Genomic DNA, 17,944 nt, shown 5'->3' on the forward strand with positions numbered 1-17,944 from the left:
GGGGGAGGTAGAGGGGTAGAGGGAGGATAACGGGGAGGTAGAGGGGGGTAGAGGGAGGATAACAGGGGGGAAGTAGAAGGGGGTAGAAGGAGGATAACATGGGGGAGGTAGAGGGGGGTAGAGGGAGGATAACAGGGGGAAGTAGAGGGGGGTAGAAGGAGGATAACATGGGGGAGGTAGAGGGGGGTAGAGGGAGGATAACATGGGGGAGGTAGAGGGGGGGTTGAGGGGGGATAACAGGGGGGAAGTAGAGGAGGGTAGAAGGAGGATAACATGGGGGAGGTAGAGGGGGGTAGAGGGAGGATAACATGGGGGAGAGGGAGGGGGGTTGAGGGGGGATAACAGGGGGGAGGTAAAGTGGGAGTAGAGGGGGTAACAGGGGGGAGATAGAGGGGGTAGAGGGAAGATAAATGGGGGGTGGTAGAAGGGGGATAACGGGGGGTAGAGGGGGTAGAGTGAGGATAATGGGGAGATGGGGGTAGAGGGAGGATAACAAGGGGGAAGGTAGAGGGGGTAGAGGGAGGATAACGGGGGGTAGAGAAAGGATTACAGGGGGGAGGTAACGGGGGTAACGGGGAGGTAGAGAGGGTAAAGGGAGAATAACAGGAGTAAGTTGGGGGTAGAGGGAGGTTAACGGGGGAGGTAGAGGGAGGATAACAGAGGGAGGTACGGGGGGATAACAGGGGAAGGTACAGGGGTAGAAGGAGGATAATAGGGGGAAGTCGAGGGGGTTAGAGGGGGAATAACAGGGGGGAGGTAGAGGGGGTAGAGGGAGGATAACGGGGGAGGTAGAGGGATGATAACAGAGGGAGGTACTGGGGGATAACAGGGGAAGGTACAGGGGGGTAACGAGGAGGTAAAGGGGGTAGAAGGAGGATAATAGGGGGAAGTCGAGGGGGTTAGAGGGGGAATAACAGGGGGGAGGTAGAGGGGGTAGAGGGAGGATAACGGGGGAGGTAGAGGGGAAGTAGAGGGAGGATAACAGGGGGAGGTAGAGTGGGAGTAGAGGGGAATTAACAAGGGAGGTAAAGGGGGTAGAGGGAGAATAACAGGGGTGAGTTGGGGGGGGGGGTTAGAGGGGATAACCAGGGGGAGGTAGAGGGAGGATAACGGGGAGAAGGTAGAGGGGGTTTGGAGGGTAACAGGAGGAGATAGAGGGGGTAGAGGGAGGATAACAGGGGGGAGGTAAAGGGTGGGTAGGAGGAGGATAACAGGGGGGAGGTCCCTGTTTAGAGAAACATTTGAGGCACTGCATGAAGGCTGTAGGTACTTCCTTCTTTTTCATCAGATCCCTCCATCCCCGCTTTCTCCTGTCCTCCCCTCTTATAAGCATCCGGATTAGTGTTCCGCTCCTTGAAAGCAGCAACTCTAGCCTTTGGCTCGTGCGAATGTTGCCTGTAGTCCATGGCTTCTGGTTGGGAAATGTACGTACGGTCACTGTGGGATGACGTCGTTGATGCACTTTTTGATGAAGCCGGTGACTGAGGTGGTATACTCCTCAATGCCATTGGATTGAATCCCAGAACATATTCCAGTCTGTGCTGGCAAAACAGTTCTGTAGCATAGCATTCGCGTCATCTGACCACTTTTGTATTGAGCGAGTCACTGGTACTTCCTGCTTTAGTTTTTGCTTTTAAGCAGGATTCATGAGGATAGAATTATGGTCAGATTTGCCAAATGGAGGGCGAGGGAGAGCTTTGTATGCATCTCTGTCTGTGGCGTAAAGGTGGTTTAGAGGTTTTTTTCCCTCTGGTTGCATATGTGACATGCTGGTAGAAATGAGGTAAAACGGATTTAAGTTTGCCTGCATTAAAGTCCCCGGCCACTAGGAGCGCCACTTCTGGATGAGCATTTTCTTGTTTGCTTATGGCCTTGTACAGCTTGTTGAGCCTTGTCTTGACAAAGCAGTATATCCTTCGCTTCGGACTCATTAAATAAAAAATCTTTGTCCAGTTCGAGGTGAGTATTCGCTGTTCTTGTCACGGTTGTCGTCGGGAAAGGAGGACCAAAATGCAGCAGGAATGTGGATGCTCATCTTTACGTTTATTGAAATAACGAAGTGAACACCAAAATAACAAAAGAACGAACTCACGATCAACACAACAGTCTTGTAAGGCTTACTCACGCTAACCAAGAAACAGGCAAAACAAGAAACAATCTCCCACAAATTACAAACACAAACACCCCTTCATATATAGGACTCTCAATCAAAGGCAAATAGACAACACCTGCCTTCAATTGAGAGTCCCCACCCCAATTAACTAAACATAGAACCAGACTCACTAGATTAAACATAGAAATACATGAATATAAAACAGTGGCCAAAAACCCTGGAAAACATAAATCAAATGCCCTACTAAATAAAACACCACCCAGAACCACATAAAACAAATACCCTCTGCCACGTCCTGACCAAACTACAATAACAATTAACCCTTATACTGGTCAGGACGTGACAGTACCCCCCCTCCCCCCCCTAAAGGTGCAGACCCCGGACGCACCTCATAAATAAACAAAAACCCAAAACAACAACAACAAAAAATCCCCCTAAACTAAAGGGAGGGAAGGGAGGGTGGCTGCCGTCACCGACGGCACTGGTGCTACACCCCCCCCCTCCCCAACCCACCTATACAGGTGGTGGTTCAGGCTCCGGCCTACTGTCCTCCAGAATGCCGACAGACTTAATCCGATTCGGGCCGTAGGCAGACCTCTTCCACTCCACACTATAGGCAGACTCAATCATCATACAGTTCATCATAATTCCTTCTAAATTGTCATGCTTACTCAGTTCAGGGTTGCTGCTAGACTCCCTTGGTTTCGGGTCATCGGCAGACTCTGGGCAGTCGGGACGCTCTGGCAGCTCCGGGCAGTCGGGCCGCTCTGGCAGCTCCGAGCAGTCGGGCCGCTCTGGCAGCTCCGGGCAGTCGGGCCGCTCTGGCAGCTCCGGGCAGTCGGGCCGCTCTGGCAGCTCCGGGCAGTCGGGCCGCTCTGGCATCTCCGGGCATTCGGGCCGCTCTGGCATCTCCGGGCAGTCGGGCCGCTCTGGCATCTCCGGGCAGTCGGGCCGCTCTGGCATCTCCGGGCAGACGGACCGCTCTGGCGGCTCCTGACTGGTGGGCAGATCTGGCGACTCTTGACTGGCGGGCAGCTCTGGCGACTCTTGACTGGCGGGCAGCTCTGGCGACTCCTGACTGAGCCAACGCACTGAAAGCCTGGTGCGTGGTGCTGGTACTGGGGTTATCAGCCTGGGAACACGGACCTCCAAGCTAGTGCGGGGAGCGGAAACAGAACGAGTCGGACTGGGCTGACGCACTGGAAGCCTGGTGCGTGGTGCTGGTACTGGACGTGCCAGACTGGAAACACGCACCTCCAGGCTAGTGCGTGGAGCGGGAACAGGATATATTGGACCATGGAGGCTTACTGGCGGTCTCGAGCTCAAACCTGGCATCGCCTTTTCTGGCTGGATGCCCACCCCCTGGTAAATGCGGGGCGCTGGTATAGCGCGTACCGGCCTAAAAATACTTGGTCTCGCCATAATACCCATTACCCCGAAGCACGAGACCTGTCCATTAACTGGCTTCCCAGAAAAGGTACGGGGATTTGGCCTGGGGCTCCAAACTTGCCCCGCCAAACTACCCATATGCCCCCCCAAAATTTTTTATTGGGGCTGCCTCTCGGGTTTAATCGCCAGTCGTGTTCCTCGGTAGCGTTCCCGGTTTTTGCTCCATTTTTTCCATGGGCCCTCTCCGGCCATAACCTGTTCCCATGTCCATTTCTCCCGTTTGTCCAACTCAAATTCCCTCTGCTCTTTCCAGTCCACCTGTTGCTCCTTCCTCTGCTGCTTGGTCCGTTTGTGGTGGGAGATTCTGTCACGGTTGTCGTCGGGAAAGGAGGACCAAAATGCAGCAGGAATGTGGATGCTCATCTTTACGTTTATTGAAATAACGAAGTGAACACCAAAATAACAAAAGAATGAACTCACGATCAACACAACAGTCTTGTAAGGCTTACTCACGCTAACCAAGAAACAGGCAAAACAAGAAACAATCTCCCACAAATTACAAACACAAACACCCCCTCATATATAGGACTCTCAATCAAAGGCAAATAGACAACACCTGCCTTCAATTGAGAGTCCCACCCCAATTAACTAAACATAGAACCAGACTCACTAGATTAAACATAGAAATACATGAATATAAAGCAGTGGCCAAAAACCCCGGAATACATAAATCAAATGCCCTACTAAATAAAACACCACCCCGAACCACATAAAACAAATACCCTCTGCCACGTCCTGACCAAACTACAATTACAATTAACCCTTATACTGGTCAGGACGTGACATTTCTAATGTCTAGAAGCTCTTTTTGGTCGTAAGAGACCATAGCAGCAACATTATGTACAATATGAATTACAAACAATGTGTAAAAATAAACAAAATAGCACAGTTGGTTAGGAGCCCGTAAAACGGGAGCCATCCTCTCCGGCGCCATTATTAACCTTCCCAATGCAGATGCACCGACACCTTCATGCACCTGGTGACCCTGGAAGGGCTGATGGAGCATGTTTCTTTTGTCATTTCTGCTTATTGCTAATTTCTGTCATGATAAAATGATTGTGTGCACACACACATGCAATACACACACATACACATGCATGCAATAACACACTTCCTTACACAAGCACTCTCAGGTACACACATACCTGCATCAAACAGTGAACTCATTCATGTTTAATATTATGTGTTTTGCAGGGCGTGTTCTTGGTACAGATTACTCCAGAGACCGAGCAACAAGGCCTGATTGGACAAACCAAAGAGCATTCAAGCACCAACGACCTGAGGTGGCCTAGTTGTCATATCTGTATTCATCAGTCTCTATTAGAAATATAACATAACAATATAACATTTCAAAATGTTTTTTCTCTCCTAATTTAAGACTTTTAGTAAACAATGATCATTAAAAGAGAGAGTGCTTTTCTTGTTAGTTCAGATCAGGGTTGGTTTCATGTTATTTTCTACCACATTATGATATTCACGCACCAGTTATCCCAGAAAACCGGCAACATTCCCAGGGCATCAGTTAAGATTCCCATGAAGTTCTAGTTGAGGTTGTGTCTAACATTAGGACAAAATAAATATACAGCATATATGTTTTTGATAACAAAATGTAATTAAAAGAAAAAATGATTTAACTGAAATATCTTTGGAATGTTCTCCTAACATTCACTAAAATCTATAACAACTACAGAACATTCCCCAAATGTTGTCATTAGGTTTCCAGGTAAGGAACAGATGAAATGTGTTTTGGGATCGTTTTTGCAACATCAGGCGAATTTTGTATAGTCCTACAAACATTGTCTAATCATCAGCACATCGTAACAGTTTTTGTGTTTTGAGAACATTTGCTGCAACCTAACGAATGTTCTGGGGACTTTCACAGAAGCAGATTTGTTTTCAGCAGAGACCAAACTATTTTGCAAAAGAGATGTAGTACGTTATCTATATTTCAATAGGCTATATGAATAGATAACAGAATGTAGACTAACTGAAAGTGATATTTTGCAGGTCGGTATAGACCTGATGCAGCAGCATTGTGGCGCGTCCTCCTTCCTCGCAGAAGTATCCATCTCTTCTCCCACATGGCCCAAGAAACAGCCCAAAACGTGTGTCACACGTAACTCATTATCCAAAGAAAACACCATACCTCGCCTTAACCGCCGCAACAGAGATATGGCTTGGGCTGGTCTCACATCAATACCGTTAACGCTTAAACGGTAAAAAGGGAAAGAGGGATCTGTGTCTTGGTTTTTAACTGATCAAATAGTAAAAGTTGGGAGGGATTTATTCGATATAAGACTAAACGAAAACATGTATAGGCATGCAAAAATTATGTTTAAAAAAGATCTGTTCTTCAACGGTTCAGGAAATTTGTTAGATGGTTATAATAATGTATGCAGATTAGATGAAATACCAAACAGTGCACATCGCCTAATAATGCTCGGCTCATCTATAATAGCTACGCATGGCTACGTCTGAATGTGATGGTCAGATGCAGTATAGCCCCACAGTGGGGGAAAATATTATTGAAGCAGTTAAATTACTATAACAAATATTGATCGAGAATTTGTGAAAACGTATTATTATTATTGTCATTATTATTATTATTATTATTAATGAGAACATTCACATTTACATAATTCAAAAATGATGGGTATTGTTAACCACAATTACAAATGCATGTTCTATGTTTATAGACTACCCTATCCTAAACCTCATTTCTGTCTCGTTCAAATGGATATACTGCTGCCAGTGCATGGCTTCACTTCGTGGGCTGTGACTCCGTGGGTTCGCCCCGGCCTGGTCCCTGCCTGACCTGGCGGATCTCGTCCTCCGCATTCCTCTCGCGCACCCTATCATAAACATCCTCGCCTAGACCGAGCGCAGGAAGTGCGCGAGGACAGGAATTTCACTCTTTCAAAGTGCATTAAAGCTGAGGGCCGGTTAAGAGTTTGGTTTGTTATCCTATAGTAGGTCTACAAACGGCCTTTTCGACACACACAGAGGCGTATTCACGCGCTCTGTACATTTTTGGTGGTGTTGTTATTTCTCTGTATCATTGTGGTGGTTGCAACTAATAATCGGATAGTTTATTAATGTCGTTGTTCATATTATTATCTTGACTTCTACTTACAGAAAACTATAACAACCTCGGTGAATTTACGACGTGATATATCATTAATGCAATGCACGTGTCTGAGAAGCCGCAACAGAACCCAGTCAGCTGTGGAGTTGTTTTACATTGTATCTTTGTATTGCACTAAGCGTTTATTCGCCGATGATTGTTGGGGATCAAGAGAGAATTTGAGAGGGATTTGTAGAGGGTGTGTATTTATCTAAGAGCAAAACATAGGCTACCCTGCGTCTATCTCATGGCTCTCTCCTATTCTCTCTGTTGTACATCAGTGATACAATTTTCTTTGCCTATGGTTTATTGCATGTACGCATTTTTTGGTCTAGATAGGCTATGATTTCGTTCAATATAACAATTGAATTGTTATTTAGCTTAAACACTTGGTAGTAGGCCTAGTTAATTCGTATGCATGTTACGTCATTTAGTTTAATATTTGAACATATCCTTCACCAAATGATGAGTGCTCATTAGTAATGAGAACTCCTATTGAAATCAGTCAGTCGTTGAAGAAAAATGATGCCTGGTGTTTTAGACAGTATAGACTAGCTTCAATAGTATGTCCCGAAGCTATACCCATCTTGCCCTCTATCCAACTATTCTCTTTCTGCACCATTTTATTGTGAATATTTGCATGATCCGTTTGGTGCAATCTTGGTTCATTGACACTGTTAATTTGTCAGCGCGCCTAAACCATGTCTTAGCACAGTGTAAAGGTTATAATAGGTTCATATTCACCTTATTTTATCAACCAAAAACGTTCCTTCATTCACTTTTATCCAATTTAAAACGTGATATAAAGAAAACAAGCGACAATCGAATTAACATTCCTCAGCGCGCTCTAAAGCCAAGCTACAGTTCAGGTTACACATTGGCCTCGCGCTAGGGGTGTTTACTGATTCTTAACATGTTTATTTACAGCTTGTTGTGACGTGACGCGCGTGACTGTGGCAGCCAGGCCCAGATGCCGCGCGCAGGTGAGCGAGGTGTCCCGGGGAAAAGTCGACCTCTCCTGCAGTCGTTTGGAGTGAAACTCAAGCAAGCGTCCAGAGTTTCAGTCAATAAAAGGTATGTATTATTGATCAAAATAAACAATCTTGTGGTATTCAGAAAATGTTAGATGGAAAATAGAAACCATATAAGTGCCATTAATGGCTGATATATACCTATAGGCCAACACTTGGTTCCAATACAGTAGAAGCTATTTTGCCAAGAGATTCCTTGAAATCAAAAAGCGTTCGGACTGTAAACCATGCAGGGCATAGACAAGTCCTGACCTAGGCAACAATACATGATTTATTGTCACAGGAATGCTAAACCGTTTTTCAAAATATTCCAGTTTTAACAAAAACAGATCTACAATTTTAGCCTTGAGTTTGAGACTTTGTAGCCTTTTAAACATTGTTTTGAAATGCTCTATTTTGTTTTCCTTCCCACGATGTTCCAAAATGTTTTTTTATCGTTTTCTTTTCGTTTTATTCAACATTCTGAACCTTAAGTAGGCCTACTGGTAGTCGAATGATGTTATTACAGTCATTGGTGTTATTGTGCAATAGGCATTACTGACACTGTTGTTATTACTGATTGTTTAATAGCAATAGGATAATAACAAAATGATTGTATGAAAATATATATGATTGTTGACTGTTCAGCAATTTTTCTTCTCTCTATCAATTTGTGTTCCATCTTCTAATCGTCATGGAGTTGAGCGCATGGGAACAGAAGAGACCACCCTTTCTCCGTAACAATAAAGAAGACTAAACAACACCCTCAATCACGAGGTATTACTAAACACACGGGCACTGTCAGCACTGCCCAACGAAAGGATCGAGTTGTGTGGTGTCTTCTTCTTCACTCACTTAAAAATCACGTTACCGCATCCGTGTCGCTTTGTTAAAGTAGAACGTAAATGAAGTATAGGCCTGTATTCACCTCGATTTCAAATAATAAAACCAACCAGCTGTTTCCTTGACTTTTCATGTGTGTTTGCTATCCAAAATATATTTGTAATCTTTGTGAGAACGAATGTTTGGGCATTTTGGTGAAATGATATCTCCAAACACATTTAACTTGACCGTGTATAACACAACACTTCCAAAATATGTAGCACTCAGTGGAGGTTTTATAGCATATTTATCAACAAAAACGTTCCTACACTTATTTGGTGCATTTTTCCACACTCATGCAGAAATCTAAGATTTGATTGGCCTTTCTATGCATTGTAGGCCTATGAGAGACTATGTATGATAATGCATTGTTATTGTTATTTATTTCATTGCTATTTGTATAAGTTGACACCCATTTTAGAAGTACACTTACAGTAAAAGAAACCACTTCATTTATTTTGTCGACGCTATCTGAACTAGACACAATTAATCAGAGTAATATATTTTCCGCATATGTTTATGGTCCAAAAACATATGTGAAAAAAAGCATCAGGAACCTGAGAAAAGTATTTCTTTTAGCACTGGAAACTGCCCTCTGTATCCTCGAGTAATGGCGCGCTGAGAGACGGTTGGCTCTTACTGCTGTTCAGCTGTTCCCCGGCGAGGAGAGCCGGGGCTTCTCTACAGCGGCCGGCCGGGTCCAGACTGTGGGCCGGTGGCGGGCGATGACACACATGCCAATGCTGTTCCACCTGCGTAAGCTCTCATAGCACGGAAATACCATCCCGGAGAAAGCCGACGGGACCCACATGGGTGGCCAGGGAAATGTATACCCCCTCCATACACCTCCACCACAACGCCTGCTAATTAAGCGGCACTATCAATCCAGGTTTTCTGCGGCTGCTGCAGACAAGCGGGCAGTAGCTAATGAGGCTTCAGCCTGCAGTCAGACGGAATGCAGTAACATATTGAGGTAAATCTGAGGGTATAGGCCGAGGCTATTTACTTACAATAGCTGAAAATACTATTTATATTAGGCCTACCTTGTTTTATCATTGGACAGTATTGAAAAGTGCAGTCAATGCAAGCAAAAATATGATCAGTTATGAATAGTCGATAGGCTATTAGTTTGTACAAACTAACTATAAGTCAACATAAATACAGGAAGTCACAGTTGGCTATTTTGTCAAATATAACTGTGTCCCATGCAACAAGTGCTTTTTAATGGCATTGAAATTCAGGAAATTATTTACGGTACCTTGAAGTTCTCTTCCTCTTAATCATTTATATTTGACACACAAACTTTTCTCTAAGCTGTTTCTAATCATTTGCAAGGAGTGGTATATTGTCTAAACCACACTACGACACATGTTATTTTTGTATAGTGTGTGAATAGGAATATTTATTTGATCATGTGAAGTGGGCAGACGAGAGATTCCTCACCACGCAGCTGTAAACCAACAGAGGCGGAACTCGTCCAATGCGCACAAATCACAGAACAGTACGTCACACGACGCACTGGAGAGCTACATCCACTATCAGGCCTACCGCCTGCCTGTGGAGAAAAAGCGAAAAGGGCTGGGCTAAGAGAGGAATCAAACCACAACCTGGGCTGCGCTGCCATCACAAACCAGTTTGGGAGAAAGTATGTTCTAGAGGAGAGGCTAGTGCCTAACAAGTCCCAAACTGTGGCTCAAAACACGGATTTCTCTGCGCGCTAAACGTTAAGGAGGCAGCGTCAGAGTTTTGTATTGGAGTCCATTTTGAGGTGCTACGGCTAATATCCTTTTCTGCAAGTGTAGTTAATCGCGTTTGTTGTTCTTTATTTGTGCTGGATTTGTTTTTGTTTTGGTGTGCGCAATGATGGACACTTACCAAAACCCCGAGGATGACGCAATGGCCCTGATGGTCCACGACACCAACACCGCGAAGGATAAGGAGCGACCCAAGGAGGAACCGGTCCAGGAAAAGGGTTCGGAGAAAACGGACCCGTCTCAAAAACCACCATATTCGTATGTGGCTCTCATTGCCATGGCCATCCGGGAGAGCACAGAGAAGCGCCTGACTCTATCTGGCATTTACCAGTATATAATCACCAAATTCCCTTTCTACGAGAAAAACAAGAAAGGCTGGCAAAACAGTATCCGGCATAACTTGAGTCTGAACGAATGTTTCATCAAAGTTCCTCGCGAGGGAGGCGGCGAGAGAAAGGGGAATTACTGGACCCTTGACCCGGCGTGCGAGGACATGTTCGAGAAGGGAAACTACAGAAGGAGACGTCGAATGAAACGTCCCTTCAGACCTCCACCGACCCATTTCCAGCCCGGGAAATCCCTCTTCGGCGGTGATGGGTACGGCTACCTGTCCCCTCCAAAGTACCTGCAGTCCAGCTTCATGAACAACTCGTGGTCGCTGGGCCAACCGCCCACCCCGATGTCCTACACCTCCTGTCAGATGGCCGGTGGCAACGTGAGTCCAGTAAATGTGAAAGGACTGTCCGCTCCCTCCTCATACAACCCGTACTCCCGGGTGCAGAGCATGGGTCTCCCCAGTATGGTGAACTCTTATAACGGCATGAGCCATCACCACCACCCGCACGCTCACCATGCCCAGCAGCTGAGCCCCGCGACCGCTGCGCCGCCCCCGGTCTCCTCCAGCAACGGAGGTGGCCTGCAGTTCGCCTGCTCCCGCCAGCCTACCGAGCTCTCCATGATGCACTGTTCGTATTGGGATCACGAGAGCAAACACTCCGCGTTACACACGAGGATTGACATTTAGAGTTTACCAGAGGGCCACTTGTAAAATGGACTCTTGTGAGAGAAAGACAATAAGTCTATTCCTGTGTATGCAAACCAGAAACAAAATAATTTTTGAAGAGACAATACTATGACGGGCTCTTTTGATCCAAATACTGTACTGAAAATCCATATGGAAAGACATACAAGTGGGGATGGTGAGAGAATTTTCAAAAACTGGAAATTGTGAGATTAAGTGGTCACGACTAAGCACGAGGTAGCAGAACTTTTTGTTGCATTGGACAGAAGGCCGTGCTATTGTATGTTATATTTGTACAATCCGACCAGTTCCCTATTCACGGGGATACGAAATCCATGAAAACAAAACAAACAAAACCCTCTCCCTGTCTTGGAATGTTAAACATCACCTGAACGAGTGATCATTTAATTAGAACTCCTACGTATTTGAACCAGTATAGTGCACTGAGCGGACTCCAGCAAGACCAGGTGAAATGTTGATTCTTTAGCCTGTCTTTAGTTTTTCTATTACCGTGTCACAGTTCTTACTCGGGATGCAGGTGGGGAGACAGAGCACCGTCAGAAGGTGCAATACCAAAGATGTGTTACTTCGGGGGTCATTGACTTTTTAGGCTTCATGACCTCTGATAGAGATGGTTTGGTTTCCGATAACATTCAGTCCAGTGCCAGATTTTTTTTGAACCTTTCTTGTTTTTTATAAACGTAATTATTTTTGTCTCATACATGTTGAGACCATGTTAAATTAGCACTTTTCCCTCTTTTTCTAGTATTTTGAATTTCTTAATAAACTTGTATTTCTTTCAACGTAAAACATTGGTCATGAATTGATCCTTATTTGTGCAAAAACGGTATTGTCTAAACCACAAATTTCAACAATTATCAACGATAATATTATGATCATTATTATTCATATTATTATTATGTGGTCTATCACTAAACAAATGCATGGCCATTATTATCAGGTGTGCAACGTAGGCTTCGAACTATACATTCCACAGATGAAGTTAATTGGAATTCTATCCGTGAATGTTGTTCACTTAGGCCTAAACCCGAAAGTATATTTTTGTCTTGAAAATCTTAATGTTAAATTCCAGTTATTTCAACATTTTTGGCACGTAAATCCTTTGCGTAAAACATCTCCAGATATCTAGCAGATGGGTAATAAGGCCTAACACTTTTGTACAGTTTAGCTAAAGTTTAGTTTAGTGGAGAGTTGGTTGGATATTTCAGTTTTATACACTAAATATATATTCTTCCATTCGAAAGTAGTTTTGGGAAATGCCATTTCATTCTAAACCATTAGAGCTGCTAAGCTATTAATTAGACCTTCATCTGATTCCAGTGCCAACCCTGTTGCTTAACACATGGAAACACAGCGTGGCCTGCTCCGGGAACTTGCATGCATTACAACTATTGGCCAAAATGAAAGCGTGAACTTCTGTCTTATCTGAATAGTCTACATTCATTATTAGAGTTACCAAATACATCTACGACAACTCATTTGTCAGCAGAGTGCAACAATTGAAGAGAGAAAATCAAAGAAAAAGCCGTGCGTGTTTAAGAAGACGTTGTGAACTTCTTAGAGGGTATTTTGGCAGTCGTTCCGAGGCGAACGCTTAGCAGAAACAGATGCTGCAGAAGTTAAGGGTCGCCATCCCAGTCATTCCATTTAATCATTATCCCCATATGATGCAGGCTAACCTACATTACGTGTTTAAACTAATTGTGGCTTCAGCTCAGTGAGCTTTTCCAAGGAGCATGGAGGGTTTTCTCTGTGTGATTATCATCTGCTCATGCATAATTGCGCAGTGGCACTTGATTATTACTACTGTATTATTATTATTATTATTATAAATGAATGTTATTATTATTGTTATTATGATTATTATTATGGCCTGTTATTATCATTTACAATAAGGTGAATTTGGTGAACAAAGGAGTTTGGTCGTGTATGAAGTCGAAATAATTTTGCCATCCACCCAAAACACATGTTCTGTTACATTATGGAGTTTACCATTACTGCACGATTCTTATTGCCTTGCTTGGCTGTCAGTTGTGTTGTCCAGATATTCTAATAAATTATCCTAAGGCATGTTGGCCAAATATGTTCAACTTATGTAGCCTAGACCCTTATGGGCCTATCTGCTGGAAATCAAGCTATTTGTATTCATTTGAGCTAAGACCATTTCTTACATATGAGCTAAGACCATTTCTTACATATGAGCTAAGACAAGTGACGTGTGAGTGGGCTCGGTTGAGCGTAAAGTAATGGATGGCACCATACTGTTTTCCAGCATCTTTTGCTAAACAAACCATAAAACATAAAATGTAAGCCTGTAGGCAATATGTCGTGTCGTGAACGTTTTAAACGTATTTAAATCTCTCCAATCCCTACATTTAACCGACCTACAGGCTACAAAACAATAGCATCCGCCTAGATTGAAACGCTGTTTCATGTTAATGCCTAAATTGCTATGGTCTATCACTGGAGAATGATGTTAGAACTTTACACACGTCTATCCAACCCTGTCGCTTTGGTCTGAACGCGCTGAATCCGATGGAGGCCTACGTGCACTTCCTCGTGAGGCCCAAGAGAGCGGTTGCCGACCCTTGGGGCAGTGACGCTCTTGAAAAGAGAGACGTGGTGACGAGTGAAACGCTTTCAATACACGTCTATTCTCAACTCTCTTCCACCTATTATCCATTTCATAACACTCAAGTTCATACTCGAAGAGTTATCGGGTGACTATTGTATGGTTTAAAACGTTTTTACAATGATGATTTAAAAAATATAAGGATTCATAATTTCATAATAGCATTTTCATTGTTTTGATTATTATGAATATCATTCATATCACTATTGCAGCTCTGAAACCAATTCCTTTTCAACCATTCTGCCATTATTTTCGATTTTACGATAGGCTGCTAATACCACCAAGCCTATATGGGGTCATATAGGTTTGGTCATGCAATAGGCTCTTATTACTGTGATGTCCACTTTCAGTGAGTTTAAGTTCGAGCCTAATTTTAGACTGACAAGATCCTTATATGACTGTTGACAGTGATCATGCAAAAGTATATCATTCACCTTGATCCACCCCCCGCTCCATAGCAACAACGTCCTTGGCCCCATCGCAGCGTCCTGCATGAAATGCATATTACACACTAACGATAGGTGAGAAATGGAGTTGTGGTGTCCAACCGTATTTGCTACAGTTTAAATAGTCACTATTTTTTTGTGGATTAATCCCTAAATAATTATGATTGCTTACTAAACTAAATTGCCTAGTCAATTTGACAATCTGTGCATTATTCAGTTAAGTTCGATAACATTTACATTTTAGTCATTTAGCAGACGCCCTTATCCAGAGCGACTTACAGTAGTGAATGCATAAATTTCATTTCATTTCATACATTATTTTTCTGTGCTGGCCCCCCGTGGGAATCGAACCCACAACCCTGGTGTTGCAAACACCATGCTCTACCAACTGAGCTACAGGGAAATGCAATTCCGTTTAATTCATTACATAAAAAACAATGCTTGGGAGTATTTTTATACATACAAGTTAACACAAGTTGCCATTAATATATTATAAGCAAATACTTGTTTGCTTGATATGCTTGTATGGATGCAAAAGTGATGCTCACAGAGGATATTGTGACCCTTTCCTTAATTCGTTATTCATTGTGCGGGCAAGGTGAGTCACGAAAAGAGCACCTGTCCCTGTCGTTTGTACGCTTGGAGAAGATGATTATGATGAAAATGAAACTCATGACTTATTGACCTATATAGTGTTTTCCCCGTTATAGTCTATGCCTTGAAGCACTGTTGATAAACAGCCCTTGTATATAAAGCAGTTTTATCATACTGTCAGCAGGTGCATGTTTATCAATAGGCCTAGTGCCACTTTTGCATCGTTTTACTTTCCGCTGAAGTTCCTCGGTTGAAAAGAATGGTGTAACGCATTAGCCCACCTTTGTAATCACATGTGTATAAGGCAAAATGTAGATACATGCAGCCCAACAGAAACCATAATGGTTAACGTTTTTAGCTTTCTGTGTGAGCATATTCCATAACTGGAGACTAGATTGCATATGAGCCTATGTAGCGTATTGAACTATGTGTCTAGAGGGAGCGACAATGCAAGGTTAAAATGTAGGTCTAGCTGTGTATATTTTCTGCTTCTTCACATGAATGTTTTGTAAACAACAAGGAGACAAGGGCAGTGTATTCTAAACAGGCTTCTTAAATTAATAAATACAACGTTTCACGAAAAATAAGGCCTGTTGTCAGCGACCTGGTAAATGAACCATCTTCGGAGATAAGCCTGCATTTAGCTGGCGATGGATATGTAGTTTATATCTTGCTTTGTCTATTTATCCAACTGAACGTATTAATACATTCGTAAAATTAGGATTATGATAGCCTATATTAGAATAGTAAAATAATGCTTATTGTTATCATCGCTATTTTCAACATACAATATGTTTTATTAATTGTTACAATTCCACAGCCAACATTCATGCTGACGATATGAGCAGGCACAGGATTCTGAGTGTCTGAGTATCGGTATAGAGGAGCCGAACATGTCGGGTAAAACAATGTCCTTGCACATGCAACCGTAGAGTTGCGTTTTGTTTATTTACATTTGTTGAGTACATGCTTTGACAAAGACATGACCAATGCATTTTAGGCCTACTTTAGATGTTGCAATAGAGCTTTCTCTTTTAGTTTACTGTTAGTACAGTATGCAGTGCCTTCAGAAAGTATTCACACCCCTTGACTTTCCCCCATTTTGTTGTGTTACAGCCTGAAACTAAAATGGATCAAATTATTATTATTTTTTTTTTGGGGGGGGGGGGGTCACTGGCCTACACACAATACCCCATAATGTCAAAGTGGAATTATGTTTTTAGAAATTTTACAAATTAATTAAAAATGAAAAGCTGAAATGTCTTGAGTTAATAAGCATTTCAGGAGTAAACATGTGCTTAAAGAAGTCCCAAAATAAGTTGCATGGACTCACTCTGAGTGCAATAATAGTGTTTAACATGATTTTTGAATGACTACCTCATCTCTGTACTCCACACATACAATTATCTGTAAGGTCCATCAGTCAAGCAGTGAATTTCAAACACAGATTCAACCACAAAGACCAGGGAGCTTTTCCAATGCTTCGCAAAGAAGGGCACCTATTGGTAGATGGGTAAAAATACAATGGGTAAAAATGTAATTAAAAGCAGACACTGAATATCCCTTTAGGCATGGTGAAGCTATTAATTGCACTTTGGATCGTGTCTGAATACATCCAATCACTAAAGTTACAGGCGTCCTTCCTAACTCAGATGCCAGAGAGGAAGAAACCGCTCAGAGATTTCACCATGAGGTCAATGGTGACTTTACAACAGTTACAGAGTTTAATGGCTGTTAATGGTGGTTACTCCACAATACTAACCTAATTGGAAAAACATTCATCCTGTTTGCAACAGGGCACTAAAGTAATGCTGCAAAAGAATGTGGCAAAGAAATTTACTTTTTGTACTGAATACAAAGTATTAGGTTTGGGGCAAATCCAATACAACACATTACTGAGTATCACTCTGCATATTTTCAAGCATAGTGGTGGTTTCATGTTGAGGGTATGCTTGTAATCGTTAAGGATTGGGGAGTTTGTCAGGATAAAAAAGAAATGGAATGAAGCTAAGCACAGGCAAAATACTAGAGGAAAACCTGGTTTAGTCTGCTTTCCACAGACACTGGGGATATGAATTCACCTTTCGGCATGACAATAACCTAAAACAGAAGGCCAAATCTACACTGGAGTTGCTTACCAAGAAGACAGTGAATGTTCCTGAGTGGCCAAGTTACAGTTTTGACTTAAATCTGCTTGAAAATCTATGGCAAGACATAAAAACCAATTTGACAGAGCTTGAAGAATTTAAAAAAGAATAATGGGCAAATGTTGCACAATCCAGGTGTGGAAAGCTCTTAGAGACTTTTGGAAAGCTCGCTGCCAACTGTAATCGATGCCATGTCCTGAAGGAGTCAGGAAATGCGTTAAAAACCAGCCACTAGAGGCAACAGTGAGCGCTATTACCATCAAGTAGGCTTGGGTTTTGGGAGTTGTGGACAAACCTTACATTTTACATTTTAGTCATTTAGCAGACGCTCTTATCCAGAGCGACTTACAACTTAACCATTGGGAATGAATGCCTAAACTTGCATGTTCAATCCCAGTGGTAGACTTTTTTTTAATCCTATCCCAAACCTTAACTTCTAAATGTGACATTTGGAGAAACGAAATGATACTGAGCAAGAGGAGTCAACCCAGGGTGTCAAAAACAGTCCCATGACTCCGGATCCGAAGGTCGTATGTTCAATCCCAGTGGTTGACGCTCATTTATTTTTTATTTTTTAGCCCTATCCCAAACCTTAACCCTTAACTTAAATATTAGGAACGAATCCCGAAACTTAATGGTTTAATCATATCCAAAACCTTAACCCCTTAACTTCGAAATGTCACATTTGGAAAAATTGAATGATGCAGGAGTCGTCAACCCAACATGTCAAAAACACTTCGAAATTTGACGT

General features: G+C 42.9%; 1 protein-coding gene across 1 annotated transcript; it reads left to right on the forward strand.

Annotated features, from left to right (window-relative positions):
- Positions 1-10,139: 10,139 nt before the first annotated feature.
- On the forward strand, positions 10,140-12,158 carry LOC115206537 (forkhead box protein L2). Its single transcript, XM_029773643.1, has one exon. The coding sequence runs from the start codon at positions 10,439-10,441 to the stop codon at positions 11,354-11,356; it is 918 nt and encodes a 305-aa protein (XP_029629503.1). The 5' UTR covers positions 10,140-10,438; the 3' UTR covers positions 11,357-12,158.
- The last annotated feature ends 5,786 nt before the right edge of the window (positions 12,159-17,944 follow it).

Source organism: Salmo trutta, chromosome 13 (assembly GCF_901001165.1).
Source record: "Salmo trutta chromosome 13, fSalTru1.1, whole genome shotgun sequence".
Lineage (NCBI taxonomy): Eukaryota > Metazoa > Chordata > Actinopteri > Salmoniformes > Salmonidae > Salmo > Salmo trutta.

What these genes read in the sequence shown, in the direction of transcription:
- LOC115206537 (XM_029773643.1), top strand. Translation starts at nt 10,439, where the DNA reads ATGATGGACACTTACCAAAACCCCGAGGATGACGCAATGGCCCTGATG.